The 25,712-nt window shown below is 38.2% G+C and overlaps 1 protein-coding gene across 7 annotated transcripts in view; it reads right to left on the bottom strand.

Annotated features, from left to right (window-relative positions):
* elmo1 (engulfment and cell motility 1 (ced-12 homolog, C. elegans)) overlaps window positions 1–25,712 on the bottom strand; it is a 115,154-nt gene that overhangs the window by 29,203 nt on the left and 60,239 nt on the right. For all 7 annotated transcript variants that reach the window (XM_066715754.1, XM_066715752.1, XM_066715753.1 and 4 more), the window contains one exon: window positions 6,185–6,321. In XM_066715754.1, coding sequence (XP_066571851.1) covers window positions 6,185–6,321 — 137 coding nt within the window. The remainder of the gene's footprint in view (window positions 1–6,184; window positions 6,322–25,712) is intronic.

Here is a 25,712-nt window from a genome sequence, read left to right on the forward strand (position 1 = left end):
AAGTATGTTTTTGATAGTTGAGTTTAAAAGCCAGAAGGTCACCCATGCCGATTCACTATAGAAAATGATCGTTTTAAAAGAGATATTGACATTTCCAAGGAGATTATTTTTCTCAGTCACTGAACATTGCAGAGGCAGCCTTTAGGTCAGGCAGTGTGATTAAATTAAGAATAAATAAGGCTGGATATATAATGACAATAACATTTTCTACTCCAATGCTTTGACAACTTTGCTTAAAATTATATCCAGCATTAATCTGTGAAAATGCAAATTTTTTAGATGTGTAAGATAAATGGTAACATTATCTCTGAGTAGGGTTTCAGTAAGAATGTCTAATTGTGACTGTCGGTGTATACATCTACAAAAACATGAAGCTTTTTTTGTATTATTCTCAACATCTAAAAGGTAGTATTCCAATAACACTTTAGGAACACAGACTATGGGGAGTTCATTTCCTCATCTTTATGGTTGCTTTTGTTGCTGTTCAAGAGACATCTTGCTACTGTCAATTTTAAAAAGCCTAACAAAGTGAAACATCATTTTATTGATGTGTTATCTGATTTATATTGCCATGCATTACACGTTCCTTGCAGCTATCATTCAGAAAGAGATATGGTTAGTAAACAGAGAGCAGCTTTTGTTACTATATACATACATATTGAGCTACCTATATGAGGCAAGAACCTTTATCTGTTGGGTTATATTTAATGAATTCAAGCAAAAATGGCATACAAACACATAAGCATACAAAGGCATCATCTGCCAGAAAACACTGTTCAGCTCTATTGAGAAACGCAAGACCATTTAATGCAATTACTCTCCTGATGAACAAATGCAAATAAAAATGCGTTTGACAATTTTTTATGTTTACAAATAAATCGGTGGAATCCTTTGCACTTTATGATGGAGAGTGTTGGTCTGGTGTTCACAAATCCTCTTACCTCCTTCCATGCAGTGTGTGTGCGCACGCATGTGTTTGTGTGTGTTGTGCATGTGTGATGTGTTAAACAGCTAAAGGCTCAATTCCTAATATTTATTTTCTTGTCTAACTGATTAAGGAGTGCCCTCTAGCTGACTTTCACAGCAGCCTTTAATAATTAGGAACCGATTGTAAACACAAATTACCTTTATTAAAGGACAGATGTCTACAGTGTACATTTTCAGTTTGATGAATGACAGCCAGGTTTCTACATCCGCTTAAAACTGGGTTTTTTATGCTTCTGTGGTCAGCTGATACTTAAGCTGATAGCCAAAACAGAGAGAGTACAAAGCACACCCCCCCCCCAGTGAAGTTGAAATCTCAGTCCTTCAGTAGCATAAATAAATAAGCATTAGTATGTGCATCTAAATCATACAAATAGCTTTCTCTAATGCTGGCTAAACTAAATTGAAAATGACACATGCATTTATTTATTTTTACTACAACATTAGTGCAGCTCCAATTAAAACACAGAGTAGATTCCCCAGAATGTAAATACATTGTTACAGAAGAATAATCATGAATGTTATTTACTGAAGTGGAGGAAGAGATTCCTCATCATCCTTTAGCAAATAAACACCTGCTAAAAAAAGTAAAATAGGAAATATCTACTCTCAAATCTCTTATTACAGTAGTTATATATCATATCTAGGTTGCTCATTCTTTAAGAATGGCCTTATTTTGTTGCAAAGGCTAAAGTGCCGTTTTATCAGTTTTGCCGTCGTGCGTTTTTCCAGATGGGCAACCAGACCTGGAAATGTTTCTTAGCGAGTTGACTTTTTTGGTGTGCGCTCCCACTAGCAACTCTCCCACTCAGAGGAAGAATCATTTTAAATACTGAGATGGAAGGGGGCATGGGTCTTTTTTTTCCAGTTACAAGCTTGTCTAATCAAGAGACTGGCAATACTATGCAAAATGACTTATTTTAGTACAAAGTCCCAACAAACAGCTGAGGATTACACATCAACCCTGGAAGACACGGAGGTCCATCTCTCACATTTCAGAAAGTTTGACTCAGCAGCAGCAAAGCGGGACCCCAGGGGGCTTCCTGAAGATACGTCTCCTCACCAGCCACACATCACATTATACCGATTTGCTGACCCGTATGTCAGCAAATTTTCCTCTGGGCTGTCATGCCATGAAAATCAACCTCTCGGCTAATGAATCTGTCTCCAATTCATCTTCCTAACAACTTCCACTCTCCATCAGCCCGGCATCGGGTCTCCTGTCTGGGAGGGGAATCTCTGCTGCTTCATCATCTGGTCAGTGAAGACGCTCCATTTGGGGTCAACTCTCCAGTGGCCTAAGCTATCAATCATGACTGTCTCTACCATGTAATACTTCTATACAGTATGTGCTAATCTGACTGACAGGCTACAGCTGGGGAAAAGAAAAGACCCCTTAATTTTACATATACTCTTAGGTGTCAATTTTCCCAGAGAATGTGGTTTAGAAAAACAGAAGACAAGCAACAACTACATTTGATTGTACTAAACCCTCAAGTGTAATGACAGCCAGTTACAACAACAATTAACATTGTTAATTTGAATACTAATAGTCTAGCAATATATTATGGCAGTAACTATTATATGGCATGTTCGTTGTCCATCTAAGCCTCTTTTCAACATGAGAAGTTGTTGTAAAAGCAAAATGCACTGTGTGTCCATGGATTGCCCTCTCACCACCTCCAGGCACCCCCATTAAATCACATCTACCCACACTGTACCTGTAGACCCAATGAGTCACTTGTGGTATGCCCTACACACAGAGTTCCAGTAAGGCCACACTTTCTCATATGCTAGCAGACACAGGGTAATAGAATGAAATTAAATGTCTCCCAGGCCTTAACATTTTCCAAGAGAAATAAATAAATAGTATGTATTCAGATATTAAGTACTTCCAGTGATCCAGTGATCCATATAACCCTGCTGAGTTATTTAAAATGTAATACTAGTCCAGGAATAGAACCTCGGCAAGATTATTGTTTTTTGTTTTTTACTTCTTGATGAAATCAGGGGGAAAAAAACATTAGATAACTCTGCTAGGCTCCAAGTGCCTCAAAATGAGCTCCATACTACCAATCCTCCTGTTATTTCATAACAGCAGATTCCTCATTCTGTGCTCTCTGGGATTATTCGAGCAGAGTAATCTGATTTTACACTGAAGCTTAAACAGATCATATACATTAACTACATATATGTTAGCACTGTAGCCATCAGCACTCTATGACAGAAATGAATATAGTGGTCACACACACAAAATGAAAATTCCATTGTACATTTAAGAAGCTGAGAAGAAAGATGAGAGAATACAATTAAATATGCCTAAAATTACGAACTTCTGGGGCTAAATTCCTGGCAGAGTAAAACAACGACTGGATAACTATACAATTCAATTCCTTTGTAATTAATTGTAATTTGTAAAATTAATTGTACAGACAAATATTAAAGTAGGTGTTCATTATTGCCAATATATTACTGTATAATGCATATCAGAATATAATGCAAATGTATAACAGCATCATTTCATTTTCAAGAATATGTAGGCTAAAACAGATACACCAATAACAGATAAGACTGCAGTTTTTCGTTTTTATGATAGCAACTAGAATTTCCTTCACATAATTGCAAATGGGTTTAAATTTAGATCTTTCAGACATCAAGGGAATGGATTCATCGAATCAAAGATACAAAAGTGAAATAGAAAACGCATAAATTATTACACTGCATGAGTGTGCTTCCACACAGCAACATTTTCTTCCATACAGAATCACTTAATAAAATAATAAAACCATTTAAAATGAAAAGCATCATAAAGTTTCTATGCAAGTCAGTGAAAAGGTTTTTCTTGCATAGTAATGTTTAGGATTTTTTGGCTACTGGTTTTGGCTATAAGTTAAAACTCAAGCACAATATATTGATACACAATTCTGAGTGCCAAACAATAGCACATGAGCTCAATAACTTTGTGGTAGGGGGACTTCCTGCAGCAGGTGTTTTTTCTGTTGGTTCAACTGAATTGTAGCACTGAAATGACTATCTGGTGAACAGAGACTGCATTTTACACGTATGTGACATTTATGTGCATAACTTAAACCTGCAGTTTATAAAAACCCATTTGACGTAGGGAAGGGAGAGACAAGGCGGAGTCATGTTTAAGCATGAGGCTTCTCCTAGCGGGCGAGCATGATTATATCGGACAGTGTGATTAATGTGCAGGGCGGCCTGCTTCCCAGACACCGCATCCTCCCGAGAGCTCACAGCACTGCCTGCATGACAACACTGGCACAGGCAGGGCGGCCCGGCGGGCACGCTTCATAAGGGAGGTGCTGTAGAGAGCCACGGAGCACAAATCAATTCAGCAGCCGTAGACATTAGATAGATTATGCTGCAATAGAAAGACATGACATTAAGGCAGTCATGCTTGAACATTATTCATCCCCGCTTTTCGAATACACATCGGGCATTCAGAGCTCTTTATTATTGCAGGTTGATTGTTCATCATGATATAGGTCTATTCTTGAGTGGCACAGTAGGCCTTAAGAAAATTCTGAGACATACATGTGCGCGTAAACACACACACACACTTAAATGTGAAACAGCAGATATGAGTGTTTTTCCTGGGAGGGGGAATTAATGATAAAGTAAAATTTCTGTTGGAATGCATAATGGATAGATTTAATACTAATACTTTCACCTCATTGTGTGTACCTTTTTTATTATTAAAAAAAATGTATACATTTGTTTAGTAAGCATTTTTGGAGAATGGTAAATTTTCTTGGCTATTGCCAACACAATACTTTTGCAAATTGCATCACAGAAACACAAATTTTCATTCTTGCCAGACAATGTTACCATTCTCTTTGTAAACTACTTAGAGTCACTTTCACTTTGAATATCCTCCTGTTGCCTTTCAATTAAAACACAATCAAAGAAAATGAAGAGAACAGAAACTTAAGCTTTGTTTTCCCTCCATCCCTTGGTATTAATCATAATGCCAACTACAAAGCAGGGTTGGTTTTAGGAATTAATTGGTAAATATGGAGAGACCCAGGCTTATAATACTTCAGACCAATAATCAGCTAAGCATTATAAGGAAGGATAACAAAACATTTCTATTGTACAGATCTTATCAGTTTAAGCATACAAGCAGTTATAGACAGGGAAATTAATTAAGATTCTAAATGCTCGTGCAATATCCCAGTGTCTCAATCCCAGCACACGGGGCTCTTTATATGTAAATACAGTGTGGGGCTCAATCAAGCAAGGCAGTCTGATTGATGCCTCCCAGCTTCCCAATCCCATCTCTTACGTCCATGTGCCACTCACTCTAATCTGCAAACAACCAGAGACCAAGATCACGGCTGCATCAGTATCCAGAGACCCTCGTTCCTTTACAAGAACACAGTCTGTTGCTTGCACATAATTTTCTTTTTTTTTTTTGCTGTTCAAGGTGGTGATCATCACCCACAAACAGTACATATTTTTGATATAAAGAAGAAAAAAATCAACAAAAAATAGAAATTGGAAAACACAAGCTATATATATTAAAAAATAGTAATAATAAATACCACTATTAAATAAAATCTAGTAAATCTGTATAGCAATTAAACTATTGGGATGGGAGACAAAACTTTCCCCAAGGTCAACAGCTCCAGGGGAAGGGGGGCTATTCTAACACTGCAAAACGCTATGAAAAAAATAAAGGACGCCTGAGCACCCTGCCTCTTTTCAACAACCACAGCGACAAGGGAGCTTACTCTGGAAATCTCCTCCGAACAGCACAAACAGGCCGAGTCATGCCCAGTCAGAAAGAAGCATTTAATCTGCCTTCAGGGAACAAGAAATTATAGCCCAATAAGATATGGTACGACACTTTACAGAAGTGCCAAAGGAATTCATATTTTATTAATATTTTGTGTACATCTTACTCTAGACAGGAAAGCTGAAAGGACTGCTAGTCTCGTGTGCCTACTCCATGACTTTGATCCTTTAGGTACACTGTTGCAGTTCTTGCACCCCTGTAACTGACTGTACTACTCTCCACTTATGAAGCACAAAAGGCTTTGTAAAGGAAAATCACTTTACCTGCACAGCAAAGAAATCTCATGTAGCTACCTAGTTGTAAGAAATAAAGCCAAGTTCAGCAACCCTAAAAATGAAATGCGTAATTCAAATGTTTAGTTTTTATTGCCATGCATCTCACCTTGTTGAAGTCTTCAGAGGTGGCTCTCATTTCTTTCCAGGTCTTATTGAGCAGCTGAATGCAGATGCAGAAGAACTCCTCGAAGGAGCGATCGTGAGTGAAGAACATAGGATGGAAGTCATGGCAAGTCTCACTCGCTGGGAAAAAAAAAAAATGAATAAGAAAAACAAGAAACAAGAGTCAGGCAACAAAAAACAAAAACATAGATCCCTTTAAAGAAAAAAACAGCCTGCCTGCTCAAGAGAAGCCACATAAATAGACAGACTAGAGCACAGTACCCTCTTTCTGTGGCCGGATGATGAGAGGAGGAGGTCACTTTTGCTAACTTGATTCAGCTGTTAACCTCTGGACTCCTGCCAGCTTGCTCGTGCTACTTCTGAAGCGGACCCCTGTCAACATGACTAACTCCCTTCACTCATGTCTTCTCTCTGCTGCTGTTGTTTCATTAGCTGGCAATTAAGGGATAGTCAGACCGCTTTTCCAAGATTCTGCTTTTTGAGTTATCAGATTCAACTGTTCCTGCGTTTCATTATGAATTTCTGCAACAGAGATTGCAATTCCGTACACTAACCCTGTAAGGCCCTATAAAGCATGTGTACATATCTCCGCATTCAGAAGGCTTAGAGTGACTTTGCAGGATTTAGAAACTCGCAGAGAATAAAAAATTAGGAACTGCAAATGCACCACTGTTGGCTTTGCTTATGTGTAATTTGCGCTTGCTGTGCTGTGGGCAATAAAAGCCTCAAGCGCTGATATTTCTCTGCTCTTAAAAAAAGAAAGCTATTGACACTATAAAATGTATTTAAACAGCTGTCTCTCAAAATATAGCTTCCATCCCATCTGTTTCAGACCAAACTATTCAGTAAAAGTTCTTGCAATAGCTTTGCCTTGTTGGTGACAATGTGTACCTGTTTGCCATCTGATCCTAAACTGAAATAGGATCAGTTTGGTATTTTTCCATTTTGTTATTTTTACAGGTCTGTTAAATAAATAAATTTCACAAGTCCAGCTGTTAAAGTAGCCAAAGCTAGATTTCTTCTCCTCTGTCATTTGTTTTCACAATTCCCCTGCAAAGTGTAAACAGCAGCAGAGCAAACCTGTCGCATACAAAAGCCAATGCTGCTCAATTATCACCAGATTACCTTTAAATAAAACACAGAAAAGCAATTCAGTGCAATCCAAGACTTGAGGGCTTTGAAAGTTTTCCATTTCAAAATGCACAACAAACTCAGAACAAAGATTTCTAACCATTTTGGGGGGTTATCTGGATTCTAGACACCCACACATCACAAATGCAAGCACTCCCACATGTGAAAAGGGATTTAAACAAAACCTCTAAAGACACATTGCTCACTTCAATTTCATTTGTCTGCTAACTATTTCTCCAGTGAAGCACACCATAACTTTGTTTCATCAGCATCTGTGTGGTTGACGTGGGACCAAGAACCACCACCTGTTCTTGTTTTCCCAGGATTGACTAGCATATGTAAAAGATGCAGCGAGATTTCATTAGGGGGATGCTTCATTCTTGCCTCAATAGACTGATCAAATTGCAACGCTTCTGCAACAAACATTTAAACTTTATTAGAGCATCAGAGATATTACTGGAGAAATACAGACTTTCAAAATGAGCTTTTCCCCTTGCTGGTCAGCGCTGGGTTGATGTCTCTTATCTCTCTATTGAAACCAGATGGGTTCAATGATTCTTAAAGCGATACATGTGGCTAGTCACGTAGTCCTGGAAAATATCTGTAGCTTCTAGAAGGAGTCTACTTTAAATACTGCACCCAGATAAGACCATTCAAGGTTACTGGTCCCCCTCACACTATATTTCTGCCAAATCCATCTGCCTGCATACTGTGTGGTGGTATATAAACATTCATCTCTGTCTTGTGCTCTGAAGCTCTTAACACAACAAAAAGACAAGTCAAGCACTCAGGTTCATGAATATTAAAAACAGAATTGCACACCTGCTTCACACTTTGTGTCAATTAACACCCCATCAGAAGAATAAAAGTTTTGAGTCAACACCAAAAAAAGTGAGAGTTCATCTTTACTTGATATTTCTTCTCATAACTTATATATATATTCCCCTTACCACATCCTTCTTGTATAGACGGTAGATTCTAATATTATTCCACCTTATAGTAGTGTTCAATTCAAGTAGCTAACGCTGTGTGCAGCTCCCACATCATGAACACTTTGGTTGTCCATTTTTTGCCTACTTCTCCACCCACGGTGTTGATTAAGTCGTTTAATACGGCTTTTGTGTAGGAAATTCTAAATGTAGCTCTTTAATATGATTCCATACCCGATCAAGTACTCATCACAGACTACTTGTAATACTAACATATGTAATTATGTCCGTCAGCTTTAACCCCCTTCTTATGTATGGAAATTGTGCACGATTATTATCTGCAACCTTTAGCAAACTTCCAATAATCTCTGTTGCATGTGTGTCATCCTCCTTAAGGAGAGTAAACCCCATTAGGCTTAGATGGCCCTTGTGTTTTGAGTGCACATAGTCTCTAATGCTAGACTTGAGCTAAAGTGTCCTTCAGTGGTGCAAAGGACAATCTGTAAAATGCAGAATGAGGTTAGCATCTTCTGTAGACACATTCACAAAGTATTCATTAAATATGTTGTAACAGTTTTAGTCTCTGATTCCATTAGATTGCATCTGATTTCCTTCTTCACTGTTTTTCTGCTATTGGAGTGAAGGGGAGATGTAATCAAAACACTGACTATTCCTTAGACAATAGAATATAAGTTAATGTAGACAATACAAAAATGCTTTTGGCAGACCCATAAAGGAGTATATTGTCACTGGAAATATAAACATTTGCATTGCTTGAAATGTTTCCAGGGACCAACCTTCATCAAAATTTGTGGTGGCAGTGCATTTTGTTTCATGATTAATACTATGAGCGTTCCAGTGGGAATGATATACAGCATCTACATGGTTTGTTTGGATTATGCTTTAGGTTCCATTCATTTTTAAGCTCCAAACTTACCAACTAAAAGATTAGTGTTGAGACCCCTACTGGATATATAAATTGGAGTCATTGTATAAATATACCTTCATATAATAATGATAATTAAACAGATAATATTTTTGCTGTAAGGTGTCCATGCAATGCTTAAAGTTGTTATTTCATTTCCTACTATAATGCCGAGAATACTAACAACCCCCATTCTTTTAGAAGATGTACCATTCACAGTCTTGTTTGGTGTGCTGTTCACGGTTATGACAAGGTGTGTACACTGTGACTCCTCTTTTAAGTGCACTAAGTCGAGTTGGGGTTTTGTCAAAGAACTAACCTATTATTTAGTGACAAGAATCTTTTTAATGGCATGTCACCAGGGTCTGAGCTCTAAAATGGGAAAGTAATTGCATTGGTGCTACAGAAATTGCAACAGGGGAGCTTAACGGACAATGCCTAGAGGCAAGTGTGCCTTTATTAAGACTGATACAGTTATCACAGCAAAACAGTAACAGCACGGCCTGGCAGTGCATTGCAAGAGCACCAATAAACTCTGCTGGCTGCTCACTACAAATTTGTCCTCAGGAAAACATAAGAATTAAAAATCTGACTCAATGAAATAGTTTCCTTTCACCAAATGTCAGAAGAGCCTGGAACCTTGTGTAATACATGATTTATGTGTTGAGGAGGAAGCAAAGACCAAAGCCAGTGTTCAGGGAAACAGAAGTAATGCATTAGTTTACTAGAACAAATTAACAGACAGTTGTTGAATACCCCCAAAGATCCCAAAGGTCTACATTTGGCTTTGCAGAACTGAGCTGATGGTTATGTTTTCCCTATGCCAAGCTTAAAGGCCATGAAATATACTAGCTGACAACCAAGGAAACTGAATGTATATGTCCCCTACATTGAAAATAAATGTGTAGGCTTGGATTAAATGACTCCAACCCAACCGCCAATGGCAAATTCCAAACATGGCAGCTTTCCATGGGAGACACAAGACCCAAAACTCTTCTGGCAAAAGAAGTTGCCATCAAGTTTGTAATACTATACTAATCACCATTTCATGTCTTAATATACATTTTCTTCCTAGGGTATTGTAATGATTGTTATTTATTTTGTAAGCTTGGGTCCCTGATCTCTAATACTAAGCGACACTAGAAACTAAATGCGTTGAATTGGCCCCATTTTAACACGTCAATGTAAAGAATGCATGAAATGTACAGACTGATGACAGTCGAGAGTTAGGAAAACAAAATCCTGATGATATACTGGTGATTGATTAAATGGAAAATAAAAACTCAATTGTTTCTCCTGTAAACAGAATCGGAAATTTTACAGAAAGGAGCAACATTACAGTGAGCAAATGTGCATGAAGGAGGATACAGGCTAGATCATTAATTCCACCTGTACATCTTTGCAATTCTTGTAATGCCACATGCATTGTGCAACAGTCTTGAACTCTGTGGGCATCAGGGCTGGTTGCAACTAAATGGGATTCAAAGCTCATCTCTGCCGTCCTCATGTTTGCAGGGAACAGGTCCTCAAAAGCTACAACTAACACAGGATGACATCACTACATATGCACTTTTCTTAAATTCCACTCCATAATTACGATATCAATGTCCATTAAGCCACATCACTGCAATGAGGCATTTGGCAGGTAAGACGGCTGCAGTAGGATTTAATTTCCATTATTGTGTTTCATGGCTATATTGTAGTATTCCAATGCAGATGGACTGAAAATATGAAAAGCAGCATTTTCTCCACAAAAGCTTTACGTTTGAATGATTTACGAGAAAACTGGGCAGAAATCGGGCGCATACTACAGATAAACTCTGGCTTTTCCAATCCAGGGTTAACAAAAACATGACATGAAAAGAGAACAGATTTTGGAAGGTCAGCAATGAATTGCTAAATGTAGTTCTACTGATGGCGAGGGGTCTTAACACTGAGCTGTTGGTAAACATGGTTTGTAATGTGGTTTCTCCAGCTGCCATTACCCACAGCATGATTGCCAGATCTTAATAAAATTCCCTTAATCTGGTTTTCCAGCATTATTCGTACGGTTTCCCATGATGACCTTAATACGCTGCAGCCATCACCTCTTTTAAACTTTTCAGAAACTACATAATCTCTATCTTGCATTTATAAAACCACACTAGGCTGAATATTTTCCAGCGAGTTGCAAGGTCCAATTTCATAGCCTGCTTAAAACCCCTTTTTGTTAGCAATACATTTTTTAATTCTTGCATTCTAGATGTTTATGCTCAATACATAGCTTCTTACACACAAAGCAATTTAGGGAACATGTTTGGTAAGCAGGGAACACAGTTCCCAATGAACTCAACTGAAAGATAGTACACGATGCAATATGTAGGTTTACACCATTACAGAATTAATCATCTCTGTCCAAAACACTTTGCTTGCAAATCTTGTTTTGGAGGGCTGGGATTAAGAGACAGCAATTTTGAAAGCATGAGTTCTACATAAATTTACAGTACACACACTGGTCTGGTGTTGAATTAACATACATCAAGGCACGGAAAATAATGTTGATAAAATTCTGGTATTCAGAGAAGGCTCCTTTGGCAGGGGTCAGGCTTTTCTCAAAAGAAGTAAAAAAAAGACAAGTCAAAACCTCTATTCATTTGGCCAGAAAACAAATTACACTAAAAACATTTAACAATCAGACATTCAAACATACAACATAACTGAGAAACCTCATTAAGAATTAATCATCATAAAGTGCAGTTCCACATATCAGTGTACTATACGTGCAAAACCATATAGATTACAGTGTTTCGGCTTAAGCGTTTGTTGTATAACCTAATTGCCTAATTGGAATAAAAGAGTTCCCAAAACGCTTACTTCCTCTCCTGCAGCACCTACACAGACTCTTATGAAGGGGATGGCTATAGTCCTCTATAATTAGTTTTTATCTTGTTGCCAATCAATTTAGACTACCGCAGACTGTTGGTTGATGCCAATTATCTTACGGTCATAGTTTATATTGGTCCTTACTATCCATATTTCCAAATATACATATAAGGTAGAAGGAGATAATGCTCTTCACCACAATAGAATAATGACACCACAGTCTGGTCAACATGAAAAGACTTGAGCAGTAACATTAAATAGAAACATTGTTGCATCTTCCTAATCTTAGTGGCAGTATGTCAAATTTCAATTAATCGTCTACTTCAAGAGCAAGATATCTATTTGAAGCTATTCTAGCAGTAACAGACTCCTTTACTAATGTGGGAAGAACACTACTGTCCTGTCCGTGTCTTGCGTTTTCTTAACACTCATCTCCAGGTGGTTCTGGTCACACCAGTTTGTAAAGTGCAGAATTTCTCTTCCGAAAAGAAGGAGAGAATCAACTGTCAACCACTGCAGCAGAGTGCCAGTATGAAGCACACAGAGGCCCCTGGCTGGTGACACTCCGGCAACATGTTCCTGGAACCAGTCCACAAAAGGCAGCACACTGGGGGATAGCCCAGCATGAACGCCTTAGTCCATGACCAACTGTGTGCCGCTTTACTGCTAGGCTTGTGCTACCTATCATGGTGACTATATACCATCCTGAGGGGGAACTAATTTGCTAATTTGCCACAGAGCAAGAGTCCTCTTTTGTCTGGCACCAGGAGATTCACTGTTTTGCAGGCACGGTGGCTGGATTGTCGACGATATAGAGTGCTGCAGACGATTTTTCATTTTGCTCCAAAAAATATGACGAGGGCTTCTTGTTTTCACGGATACTGAGGCAACCCTGGAAATCTCATTGCATGTGTGCACTTCATTTGCCATCTGCCTGCTTAAATACTGGTAAATAGAAAAATCTAAAATCCCTTTGATTTGTCCTTGCCACAGGGGGGTTCAGTGACTCAGACAAGACGCTCTAATTTCAAGTTTGGGACGTTGAATTATGCCACCTTAAAAACGTCAGACCACTGTTATTGACAGTTTGTGTCAATGGTTTTAATCTTTGTTAGATAGCAGATACAATTTGAAAGGAAACTGCAAAACGAATAATTCGGTCATAACCCTTCAAATCTCACTGGGCTGAGCTTGCCATAATCTTCAGGTTTCAATACAGACCCTCAAGTAAATAACAGACAAAATCCAGTAGCAATATAATAATAATAACCCAAATATCAACATTAATTAGTAATAATTGATTCCTAACAGTTAGTATAAAGAGCAAACACCCTGTGTTTTCTCAATGAAGCCCCTCTGACCACTTTTTTTGTGAGAAGATAGTTCAGTATCCTCTCTCATCCATTCACTTTAGCATTTATTTTTAATTAGCATTCAGAAAATCAATATTAACGTGTTCACAAAGAATAATAGTCTAAAATCACTTGTAGAAAGAAGGTTTTTACAGATGGTGTGAAAGTAATTGCAAGAAACCAGGATTGCAGATGCCTCCCAATAAACACAAAAATACAAAGTGCAACGCCTCTATAACACCGAGTAACTTTGTGGGGCCTGACAATGATGACACTTGCACACAGCTAAAAGCTATATGCCAGTCCCCATCTGCCACAGTGAATACTGAGAAACATCAAGCATTGTATTTGGTATTTTGGCCCCTTCATCTATAAATATATATAAAGCATGATTCAACAGAGACCCACAGTTTAGGTATAACTCAAACTGCCATTTTCACAGAGATGTTCCCGCCCCCGCCCCCCCACGTGGAGGACTGCCATGACGTCTGTCACAGTTAACAGCAGCAAAAAGAACATAAAAGACAAATAGGACTTCGATAAAGTCACCTTCCAGCAAAACAAAATGATGAATGCATGCTGAAATGTGTCATCCTAATTATAATTAATAACTGGCTATGTCTGAATTTATTGCTTAAGTACAGAAATAATACGCAGCATGTCAGTGACACGCCGTGTGACCTGAGGATAGCTGCTGAAGGTGATGCTGTTCCCGGCGGCAGGGTGCGGAGGTGCAGATTTCAGCGGTCAGTGCTGCGGTCTCACATGTTCCTCACTTCTATGGCAAATGTTATGCTTTGAAAAATCAAACCAATAAAATAATAAGTGGGCTGAAATATTGGGGAAATCACATCCGGTGCAAAATCACAGATGCTCTTCTAAAAAATGAAGTGGGATTATCCCTTTTATATTCTAACATTTTTTAAATGAACTGGCCAGTGCATTTAAATGAGTCACTGCGGAGATCATTTCTAATTCACCCTCAACAATATCTCAAGTGTATGTTAAAACTGTATGTCTCACAAAACAAGTATATAAAAAAAGACCAAATGATTCTCTTTCAGTAAGAAGCACCCAATCAAGCCCTACCTTCTGAAAGTGTCCAGGGGTGTACAGTGCCCCGCACCATGAAAGCCAACTACAGTCCTATGAATCTCACCTGGTCCATCACACAATATGTATAGACCACAGAGCAAGGGGTAAGCAGATGAGGTTTACGAATGACAAATTCACCCACGTGTGTACAATGTGCAGGATTACTGCTGTATACACACTTACTACAGATGGCTTGTGGGATTACAGATGATTTGATGATCAAGAGTTTTTCGACTATGGGAAATCTCAGTGTGCTGACAAAGATGGAAAACTAAATGGGTCAAACCAGGACATTGTTATTGCTAGCTAATCTAGCACCTGTCTAAACAGACATTTACGTAGGTGTATAAATGTAAGCTTAAACACACATTAGTGATCGAAGAAAAAGCCTGGATGCAGCTACCTTGAAATATACATACCTACAATGAACGAGTGTAATGCAGTACAGATATATGGGGGAGGTTGACTGAAGTCACACTAATGCAGGATTCAAGGTTAATTGCTTGTTATGAATGTTGTTTAGGAAATTAGGTTAAAAAAAAACAAAAAAACACTTGGTAACAGGATTTTCTCTACCAATCTCAATACAGGTCTAATAGTATGATCTCACTGAAAAGGATGGCCAGGGAAGACCTGGGATATTGCGACTATACTGTGCAGTGACTGATGACTCGGCCATATCAACCTTAGCACTGTGACTATGGAATAGAAAGGGGAGCCAACCTATTATCAGAGAGGCAGACACAAATCAAACCCTATAGCCTGATGTCGACAGCAGTATGCTTGAATGAACTGGACAAAAAAGGGCTCAACATCCCCCCACCCAACCAGGCATTTACTTTATTTTTTTATTTTAACACAGTGTGAATTTTTGCCTATGGCTCAGTCATCTGCAACCTTTCCCCAGAAGCATTCAGATAATCAATATGACTGTAAGCATCTGGTTTTAAAAGAAAAAATATATATATAAATATATATATATATATATATATATATATATATATATATATATATTCAAGTTCAAGCTTTTAGATGCTAACTACAGTAGGAGCACCATTATGGCTGTTGCATGAGAGTACTTTCGATAAGATTTACTTAAGGCAGAAGCAAAGGTCAGTGCCCCTCAGAGCCACTGGGGTCCCATGGTGCCAAGCAGTGAGATTTCTGTAGGTCTGTGACTGACATTTGATCTATATTGTTAGTCCAGGCTTTCTTCCACAGGGACTGTCTTTGTCTAGCCTAAATCAAAAGTGAAAATGCAGTTATGTAATTTTCTTCAGAAACCAAAGCAATATATATGTATTAAGTATCTTCCCCCAATTGATTTAATATTGGGCACAAACATATTTATCATTTACATCTGATACCTTCTAAATTAGAAGATAACAAAAATCAGTGAATCGCAGTATTTCTCGTCCTGTTCAGGGAACTGCACCATTTGGAGGATGACTGAAATGGGCTGTATATATACATATCTTTATGCAGCAATGGTTTTAATCGTCCATTTAAAACAAAACAGTAGGGCCATAGCAATAAACAATGAGATACAAGAAGACATTGAAGTATATTGATGAGGAGAAAAATTGCCTGTGGGCAATTACTCGCTCAATTCAACTACCATGTCAGTCAGGAGTATAAAATAGGACTCTGCAAATAGCTAAAACCCCATCTGTTCCAATCTCCTCTCAGTCATCCCTCGAAGGACATTTGGCTCAAGGCCAGCAAACTCACTGCACATGTCTAATACGGAATTTGCCATATAAGCAAGCAATGCATACAACAATACAACAAAATTAGTCATTGCTGTTTCAGCAGTTTGGTACATCTGAACCTTATTTCTTTAAGGCGATCTAAAATTATAACTGAGTAATACTACATTTATGTGGCAGAGAAATCAATTCAGATTGTTTTAGAAAGGTACTTATTATTTTGTATTATTATTAAGGATCCTATATCAACACATACTATAAAGTAAACCTAGCTGGCAAAGGTTGCAGATGTTTTCTCACTTTCTAATAACACTTCAAGGCAATGATGAAGATCTGATGAATTAGAGACCTGCCTTTTCTCCTGCAAGACTTCCATCAAGTTACAATTCAAGAAAAATAATATTCCAATCAAGTTTAAAAAGCACAAAAGGCATTCCTTGGAGATGCACTATCAAAGCATGAAAAATGAAGTACAAGTAAATGCCTGACTGAGTGGCAACTCTTCACACAAGTGGCCATTCTTTACGAATCCAGGACACGGCTGCGGATTCACTACAATCAAGCAGGAAATGCTTGATGAAGTTATGGGATCAATTAGCAACCAACAACTGGCTAGGCAAATGCGATTTGCTGCCTAACGATTTGCAGAATATTCGTTATTTATTAGAGCATGGTCATGTGGTCGAGGCTTACTTTAAAAGACGCATGTTATTACAACAACATTTATTTTCCTGAAGACCTGCAGCAAATATATTTGTGCATAATGGGGGGTGGTGGGTGGGGTCTGTCCAGGGGCTAAAAACTTTCCTGGCAACTAACAGCCTGTGAGATTACAAAGATATAGCTGATGTGTATTTTTAGCCCGAATGTGGTGTGATTGCCATTATTGATTTAACACCCTCAGAGCCCTTTTTGAACATGCGCACCATACTGTACTCCCACTGTGTCCCACTGCTCAATCCAATATATAAAAGACAGAATTGGTCTTGGGAAGGGGAAACAGCATGTCTTCCTCCAAACTTCAAAACATCAATTGTGCAGTAAAGATTTAATGGTCTCACAGAAAAACTACACCAAAACAGCAACCGTAAGTCTTGTTCAGGGGATGGCGGGGGTCTAAAATGGAGTCATCTATATGTAATAATTGTAGTTGGCGGTGAATACATTTTACAATTCCATGAATATCTAAATCAGAGCCCAGAGAACCTTATCTACATTTAAATGTGAAACTATTTCTATAAACAGAAGTTCACTATAGGAAGATTAGCACAAATGCTACAAAGTACAAAATGTGCAGTTTGATGCAATACACTGCAAAAAATGACTACAGTATATGATGCATGTACCTGTCAATACTCTGTCTATTCAGGAAGAAATGAGAACACATTTACTAGGCTACACGTCTTGAGCATAAACTACTTGGAACAATAAAGCAAAATAGGACCCATCTGCTCGTTTATATTTTACCCAAACAAATCATGTGGAAACTGCTGGAGCCAAGCGTTCTCCTGTATTTCAACCACCACTAAGGCAGAATGTAAAGTGATTTGAAATAGGGCCTGCTGACAGATTCCATCTACTGCGATATCTTTTTTTTTTTAACCGAGGCCGTATTGCTTGTGCTTGTTTTCATAGGTGAGAAAACTGCATTTGTCAATCTTGCCTGTTGACCTAACCAGAGCTGAAGCAGGGTTCAGGCAGAGGGTTGGATGAGCATTAGGCAATATCCCACCTCCATTTTTCAATGCTGCTCTCCCTGAAACAGTGACAGCTGCAGCAGCAACAGATCAAGCTGTATTAATATGCAAGTTCAGTCCAGTTATTTAAACAGATTTTAATCTTAAAACCCAACGTACTGATAATTGAAAATGCTGTTAATAGTTAAACCTGTCTTTTCCTTTTGTTTAATAAAGGAAATTACAAGGTAATCCTGGATTCTTGTAAGCAAATTAATTCTGCCATAAAGATTATGCAATTAAAATAACAAGACCTCCAAACTTATTAGCATGCAAGACTAATATGGAGTAAAATATCACACCACATCACTTCCTTTTGTTGCAAAGGTATTGGCAGGAAAAATCCTGTATAAAACAGTCAATGCAGTGTTTACTTGCTGTGGACTATTAAAATAGACTGCACGACGAGAGTCAGAATAGTTTTTCTCAGAGACCCAGTGATTTATTTTAAAGAGCCGAGTGGAAACGGACATATCAGTAGACGCTTTGAAATGGCTGGAAGGAGGATAGTGGATTTCATAGTATATGTAGTAAATAACTTTCAAACATCCCTCTGTATAATTCAGCTAAAACTTGAGCCCATACATTTTTTAATTTAGCAGAATGACAAAGTAGAATCAGCACAACATGACACACAAACACAACCCGAACAATGCTTGTGCCTTGAATGGTATTTCTCATTATAATAAAGTCACTGATTAGGTTATGTAATGTGTGGTTTATGATGCACTGGATATTGCTAGTGGGAAATGAATAGCTTTTCTTTCTATTAATGGTTATTTCAAATTGTACCTACACCGTGCTGTCCTAACCAAAAAAGAAAAAACAATTTCTGCTTCCTATAAGACAGTAGATTTCTTCACACTGGAGATATATTTAAGGTTCATTTATTTAAAGCATGAAAGGAACCATCTTCTAGTGTAAGTAACTTGGGGAAACTATGACATGAGTCACCAGGACAATCTGTGATTAGCAAAACAGTCAACAGATTGAACCAGTGGAATCTGATGCAGGTGGGAAACCTTGTATTTATAACAATCTGTTCCGCTACTAGATACAGGTACTGTAAAGTCTGCACTTGGGAAAAAAAAGAGCAGCACTACGGTGACAAATCACAGACAAGTTAGTTCAGAATCAAACAACTGCCCAAAGTCAACCAAGAGGTGGGGAATGGGAGTCGTGAGTTTTTAATGTCAGGAAGTTTTGGTATTCTGAGTATACATTGAGCACAAAATACAAACTGCTGAGGAAGGTGGGGAAAAAGGGAGGGGAAACAAAACAATAATAAAAAATAAACAAACGAGAGCAGCTAGCCTATTCGCTATTTCATGCCAATGTTAAAGGAACTCTGCAATATCAGAAAATATTCTGCAAATGATGCCTCAGTGAAACCGTTCATTTATGTAAGTATATACGAATTGTCATTCCTGACTTAACCGTTTTGTGTTGCAGAGCTCTGCTGCCCTATTTACCAAGGCAGGGGACAGGAGACATCAATTGCATTTCTATATACAAAACACAGAAGCAAAGGTTTCTGTCAAAGGGAAGGCCATAAAATGATGAATCAGAAATTACTTTTACAGCTGAGGCTTATGATGAGGTGTCATATCTTACACAAATGAAAAAATACCCAGTGATAAAGCATTCTCTGTGCATGGGCTTATGACTTGCGCTCTCTCTCTCTCTCTCTCCTCTCATCAACCTTCCTTCTTTCTTTATGACCTGCAATAAACTAAAGCATCTTCCCTGTACTCGGGATGCTCTGGAGCTGGAATAAGGCAATTGAAAAACCGTCAATACCAGTGACTGTGCCATCAAGTCAACCAATCAAATTTCATCCAGGGACACACAATCTTTTGCATCATTAGCTTAGTACCTTCACATGACTTTCGATTCCTTGTCTAAACAACTATATACTGTTCTGATAGGTGGACAGAGACAGATATTATAAACACCTTCATCTTATTCCAAATAAATACCTTAAAGACCACTCTGCTGACAGTTTTAAACTAACACTGATAAATCATTGACAGGATACATCACATTCATGAGTCCAGACTCTCTCTGCAGAACGGTCGGTATATGTGCATGTATGAAGTTCAGGGGCCATGGTTATTTGAAAAGTAAACGCACACTGAACAATTCCAATGAACAAACATTTCAGGAAGGTGGGTATCTTACCATGTTAATTCAGTAAGGCACACTTCATTTGTGAAATGGATTTCCTGATTGTATTATAAATAATATATTAGAGGTACCAGTAGGCATGCATAAAACATCTAAAAACCACATGAGCAAAACAAATGTAAATTGCGATCATTCACAGGAATGTGATGAAATCTACGGGTAAGACGACGACATTCAAGCATGACTTATTACAAAAATACCTCTTAGACAAGACCAATATATATTGCATATTTTTACATTCTAACTTGAATGGGAAGAAAATCAGGCTCTTGGTAATTGGGGACCAAGCAACAAAGTTTCTGGACACCTATTGGTAGGTGTATTATTTCATATGACCAAACAATTAAAACTACTGAATCACCCAGAAATTGGTTTGGTGGTAGATACAGATAGTATGGTGTCATGAGGTCATACCTTATATGGTGTAGTGACAATACTGGATTAAGTGACAATAATTAGACAAAACTCAAACATCATCTTATGAGATAGATGTGGAACTTGGTGCATAAAGTTACATTATGACCTGTATTCAGATTTGTTCAAGACAAGTTGATCAATAAGCCTGATTGTTTGGCAGCCATTTTGGATTGGTCAAAAATATAAAATAATCTTCTGCTCTGAAACCACTGGGCAGAGTGAAGTAAACCTATACACACATTACCTTGGCTAGGTCCTCTATCAACTTGGTTCAAGGCGAGTTGATTCATAAACCAAGATGGCCACCATGAGCAAATCACATTACACCTATTGTCACTTTGATATATATTTAGACTCATCATAAATCACAGATTAGTTTTTATTCTTGTGTTTAAACTAGCATTACCATATGCCATATCAATACAGATATACTTGAGCCCCTACATTGCTGCTAGCTTTATAATGAACTGAACTTAAAATAATGTAGATTGTCAGGTGGTTTCTTTCACTACAAAACAATTGACTTCACTAGACTTACTGATGTTATGTAAAAATTGTAAGCTGCATGAGAAGCAATTACATGACAGGTGAGAATGAGAAAAAATAACCATGATCCAATTAACTTTATTTTTAGCTGCAGATTTATGAATTAATCTACAAAGATACTGCTCGTTAAATCACTGATTGGCCAAATAGTTTCTTTATACATCCAAATGAAGAGCACTGATTGTAACAGAATGCAAATAGTTGCTCTATATCACTCTGCTGTACTCCATGCATAAACAGGCTCATTCTATATCTGGACTTATTTACAGACATTTTCAAAGAGACATCTGGAGAGAGAGGTTCACAGGTCTGCACAAGGCACTCAGAAACATATCACTCAAGTATAACAGAGTGTGTGGAAATAATTATGGAAAGCGAGATGTGCAGAAATGTAAAATCGTGGCAGTTATTTCAGCTACATCACAAACAAGACGTCCATTTACCAACCACAGGCTTCAGGGTACCTTCCTCAGATAAGGCTTCTTTACCTTGAACTTCAAGCAGATACCGCTCTGCTCCAATTATGACACATTAGTGCTGCATGAGAGGCCTTGTGTGCTTGCAAGTAATGCAGCAAAGAAAAAGCCAAGCATTAGACAGTGGTGCAGGCCAGCAAGTGCTTTCTGTTTCAAGCTGAATGCCTCAAGAGAGAAAGCCCAATCAAATGAGAATATATGCAAGACTACTCATGTTAACGCAGTGAATGCTTGACTTACAGCAAGCCTGCTAACTATGGAGAAACTGAAAAGCTCGGCAGAGTCTCTTGTCCCCGTGTGCAGCACTGTGACCACTGAACGCTCTGCTTGACATTTCGTGATTACACAAGCCACCATATTCTTTACTAGGATGCTCCATAAAAGAGGTAAATGGGAGTTGCAAGCTAGCAAATTAATTTTAAACAGATTAATGGCTTTAAATGTATAAAGGGGAAATCCAAAATAGGTCTGTTCAACACAAAACCTGTGTGGGGGGTTGATGTGGTGTGTGGGGGGGGGGACAAGTTGGCATAAAAATAACTCGATCACCACCATGATAAGTAAAAGCCAAACATTACTTTTTAATAAGGGATTGCAGTATAGTTTCCTTCCGAGCTCCTTTAATTTAATTTTGGTGTCTGAGTGGTAAAGTGCAGGGATTCAGATCATTAAAGTGCATTGCAGACGTCCCTTGCTTTCTAAATGATTTAGTGGGGATGGTGTATGGTGTTATCATCCTTTCAGGCTTACTCTTCTACTTCCATTTCCATAATTACCGTGATCTGTGAATGTATTACTCATTTTCAGAACCACTTTATTGTAGCATCCTTAATCTAACACTGCACACATTTTAGGCTCTCACCAACATGAAAGCTACCTCACAGTGCAACTCAAAAACATTAGCTTTTTGTCGTTATTATGAACTTGGAATGTTTAAATTAAGGTTTAGTTATGTAAATAAGAATATGGCATGAAAATGCATTTGATTAAAATACTGAAACAATTACCTTATGTCTTTAAAATAAACATTGCAATCATTATTGTTCTGTATTGTTTTCCATTTGACATTTTCTTTTATGTGCCATTCAAATTTTAACACCAAGCAAGCAGCCACCTGAACATTCAGCAGTTTTACTATAAAACAAAAGTTCCCAGAAACATAATTAAATGAAGACTGCAGAGAGATCAACAGCAGTGTGAATAAACTGGCCCTGCATCACAGCTTTAAGGGAACCACACAAATATGCCTAGCTCAGTAGAGTACACTAAAACTAGGCTTTGGGCTTTGCAACCATAATTTTATTCATGTCCTCAAACAATGAAATGTTCAGAATGGTTATTGTCCATCTCATTCTGCGGTCATGTGTCATTTTAAGAGATCCATGTTTTCCAGTTATTAGAATAGTTGTTTTCAGTTAAGCCTACATTTTCAATTATTAAACTAATGCTTTTCTTGTCCATGCTGCTTCTACTGAAAGTCTTGTATGGCTTGTTTTGCACACTTGGGTTTAGGAATGAAGGTTTCTTCCCACTTGCTCTGCCTACTGTCTTTATTGACGGAGGTTGGCTCCGGTTCTGCTCCAAGTCGTTCAATTTTGTCTCTTGCAAGTGCAAGCCTGAGATTTTGAGTAATGGGTTAATTTCTGGCTGTAGTCCCAATTATCTTGATCTTCATCTTTTTAGGCTTTTCTAATCTAGATTAGAGCACTGATCTTATCCTGTTAAACTGTACTGTTGTTGCTCTTTAAAGCTCTTGCTGGGACGCTAGATTTTTAATACTAGAATCCTGCACACAGGTGGCTACACAACTCTATGTCTCTGGGGCTGCTGGGTATTTTGATTGTCATTCAAGCTTGGCTGTTAATGATGTAAGTTAAGTCATTTATTTATTTATTTTTGATCAGCTGGACCAGTTTATCACTTTCCCTGTAAATCCTAGCCCAGCTGCTGAATGAAGGAGACCTGTACTGTGGTCCTCCAACCGTACATAACACACTACTGTTCATCTTGTGGTGGAAGAAGGTTTTGGAGTCGGGAGTCTAATCAGAATTTATTACGTGCATGGGAAGAACAGCAGACACACACAACTCAAAAGATTTAAGGCTAGCATAACACTGTTCTTCAAAAGTATTGAGGTATTACGAAGCTTTTATATCCCCTCTGGGACATACCCACAAGGGGTTTGACATTTTACAATCCGTGTCTGAATGGTCGTTTCTAATAACTAGCAGTGATTTCATTGGCATTCTAAACTAAGCCTTCCCATCTTATCAATATTATAATCAATACTCATGAATAATAATCATTAAACTCTACATTGCCAATTGCATTGGAATGTAATTTGCAGATAAATATGTTGCAAGAAAGGAATTTGAGTTCCTGATAACAGAAGAAAGGAGTGATAGAAAAGTTAAGACAAGAATGCAGACCATTAAAGTTACTAGCACGAACTCCAGAGTCATGGCACACAAAATAGAAATATATACATTTTTCCTCCACAATCTCTTGAAGGTATTGGTGTTTCTTTGGATAGAAATGCACTTCATTACAATACATCCACTTTGAGTGTGAGCATTAAAATATGAACCAATAATCAATGTCCTACATATGTACAACATTATTTTAAACTGCAGGCCGTTCAGCAGGGTTAAATGGTACTCCAGTGCTCAGTGAATCTTTCAACAAGAAGTAACATCAGGGTTTCACATAAGTTGTGAAATGATCAGCTTCAAACTAAACTGTTTTCACTTCATTACCTGATGCAGTCATGGCCTCACTTGTATGGTGTCTCATTCCCCAGGTAGATAACATGCCCTCACACTTAAAATGAATGATCCGTGAGAAAGCTTACCACAGCGCCCAGCTACTTTCCAGAGCCACATCCAATCTTAATAACCTCAAGTTTCACACACAGCAGCCCATGGCATACTGAAGACCACATTCAGCAGACTGTACCTGCTGGCAAGCAATCCCAGACACTAACCCTCCTACCTCTGTTCAAGTAACACAAAACTAAAATAATAGCAGCTATATTATGAAATCCTGGTAGGTGCAGAGTGGTTAGAGATTATTTCAGCAAACTTCAGTTTATCTCACACAAATTACTCCCCATGGCTTCTTAACAGTAGCTCCAGTTACATCAATTCCTCTGACTGGTACACTAGCTCTGATGTGGGCACTCTGGGCTTGCAGGGTGAAAAATAGTGCATGGCTTTGATGGCGATAAAAAGAGTCTCAGAAGAGGCATTGCGACATGTCCGTCCTGAAGAAGCTCTACAACAATCACATTGGTGGTCAGAGTGAAGTCATGTTCAATTCCAAACTAGTTCATTCTTTTTTAAAATAAATGGGCTTGATGGTTTTTATTCCTAAATTTGGTTCCCAATGCTCCCCAAAAAAATAAAATCTCTCTAAGTGTTTCAACTGGCTACATATGCCAGGTAAATACATGAAGCACCACTTTAATCGCGATTTTCATCATCAGCGTCCTGTATGGGGCAGTGCGACGATGGCTGCTAGTGGCTTTAATAATCCATTAAACGTGGGCGTGCCTAAGTCATGGCTGGGGATCCTTCACTCTAATGGGTGGCACATCTCGCACACACTGGCATCAACCAGACAGCCATTCCCAGGGGGAACCTACACACATCTAATTCCCATGCACGTCATAATTTGAGTTGAAGTCCCTGGCAGTGAGAACAGACTGAAGACAGCATTCCTTAGGGGACAAGAAACCTGCTCAATTTATCCTTCAGCAGGGCAAACTGCATTATCCCCAGCTTACACCAGCACCCCTTCACTTGCCTGGGTTCAGTCTACCCTTTAACCTGCATTTCAACACTTTCACAAAAGATTGCATAACTGGTCTACAATGGTTATTTTCTTAAAGATCCTAATTGTTTTGTTCATGCAAAACTCTAATTAGTAATTTGTATAATACAAAAATAGTAAGTAATGTGTGGACAAAAAAAGTACATAAATTGCATAAATGTGCTGGGTAACAAGGAAAAATTTAAGAAAAAGAAAAGTAGCCTGAAGTTTAAGTATACATACGTTTAAAAAAAAAAAAAGTCTAAATCTCTAAATATCAAATGAAAATTAGGTTTCTGAATTGCATTGTGACCATTTAATTTATGTACAGTGGCT

The sequence above is a fragment of the Amia ocellicauda genome, chromosome 10, assembly GCF_036373705.1.
Source record: "Amia ocellicauda isolate fAmiCal2 chromosome 10, fAmiCal2.hap1, whole genome shotgun sequence".
Classification (NCBI taxonomy): domain Eukaryota; kingdom Metazoa; phylum Chordata; class Actinopteri; order Amiiformes; family Amiidae; genus Amia; species Amia ocellicauda.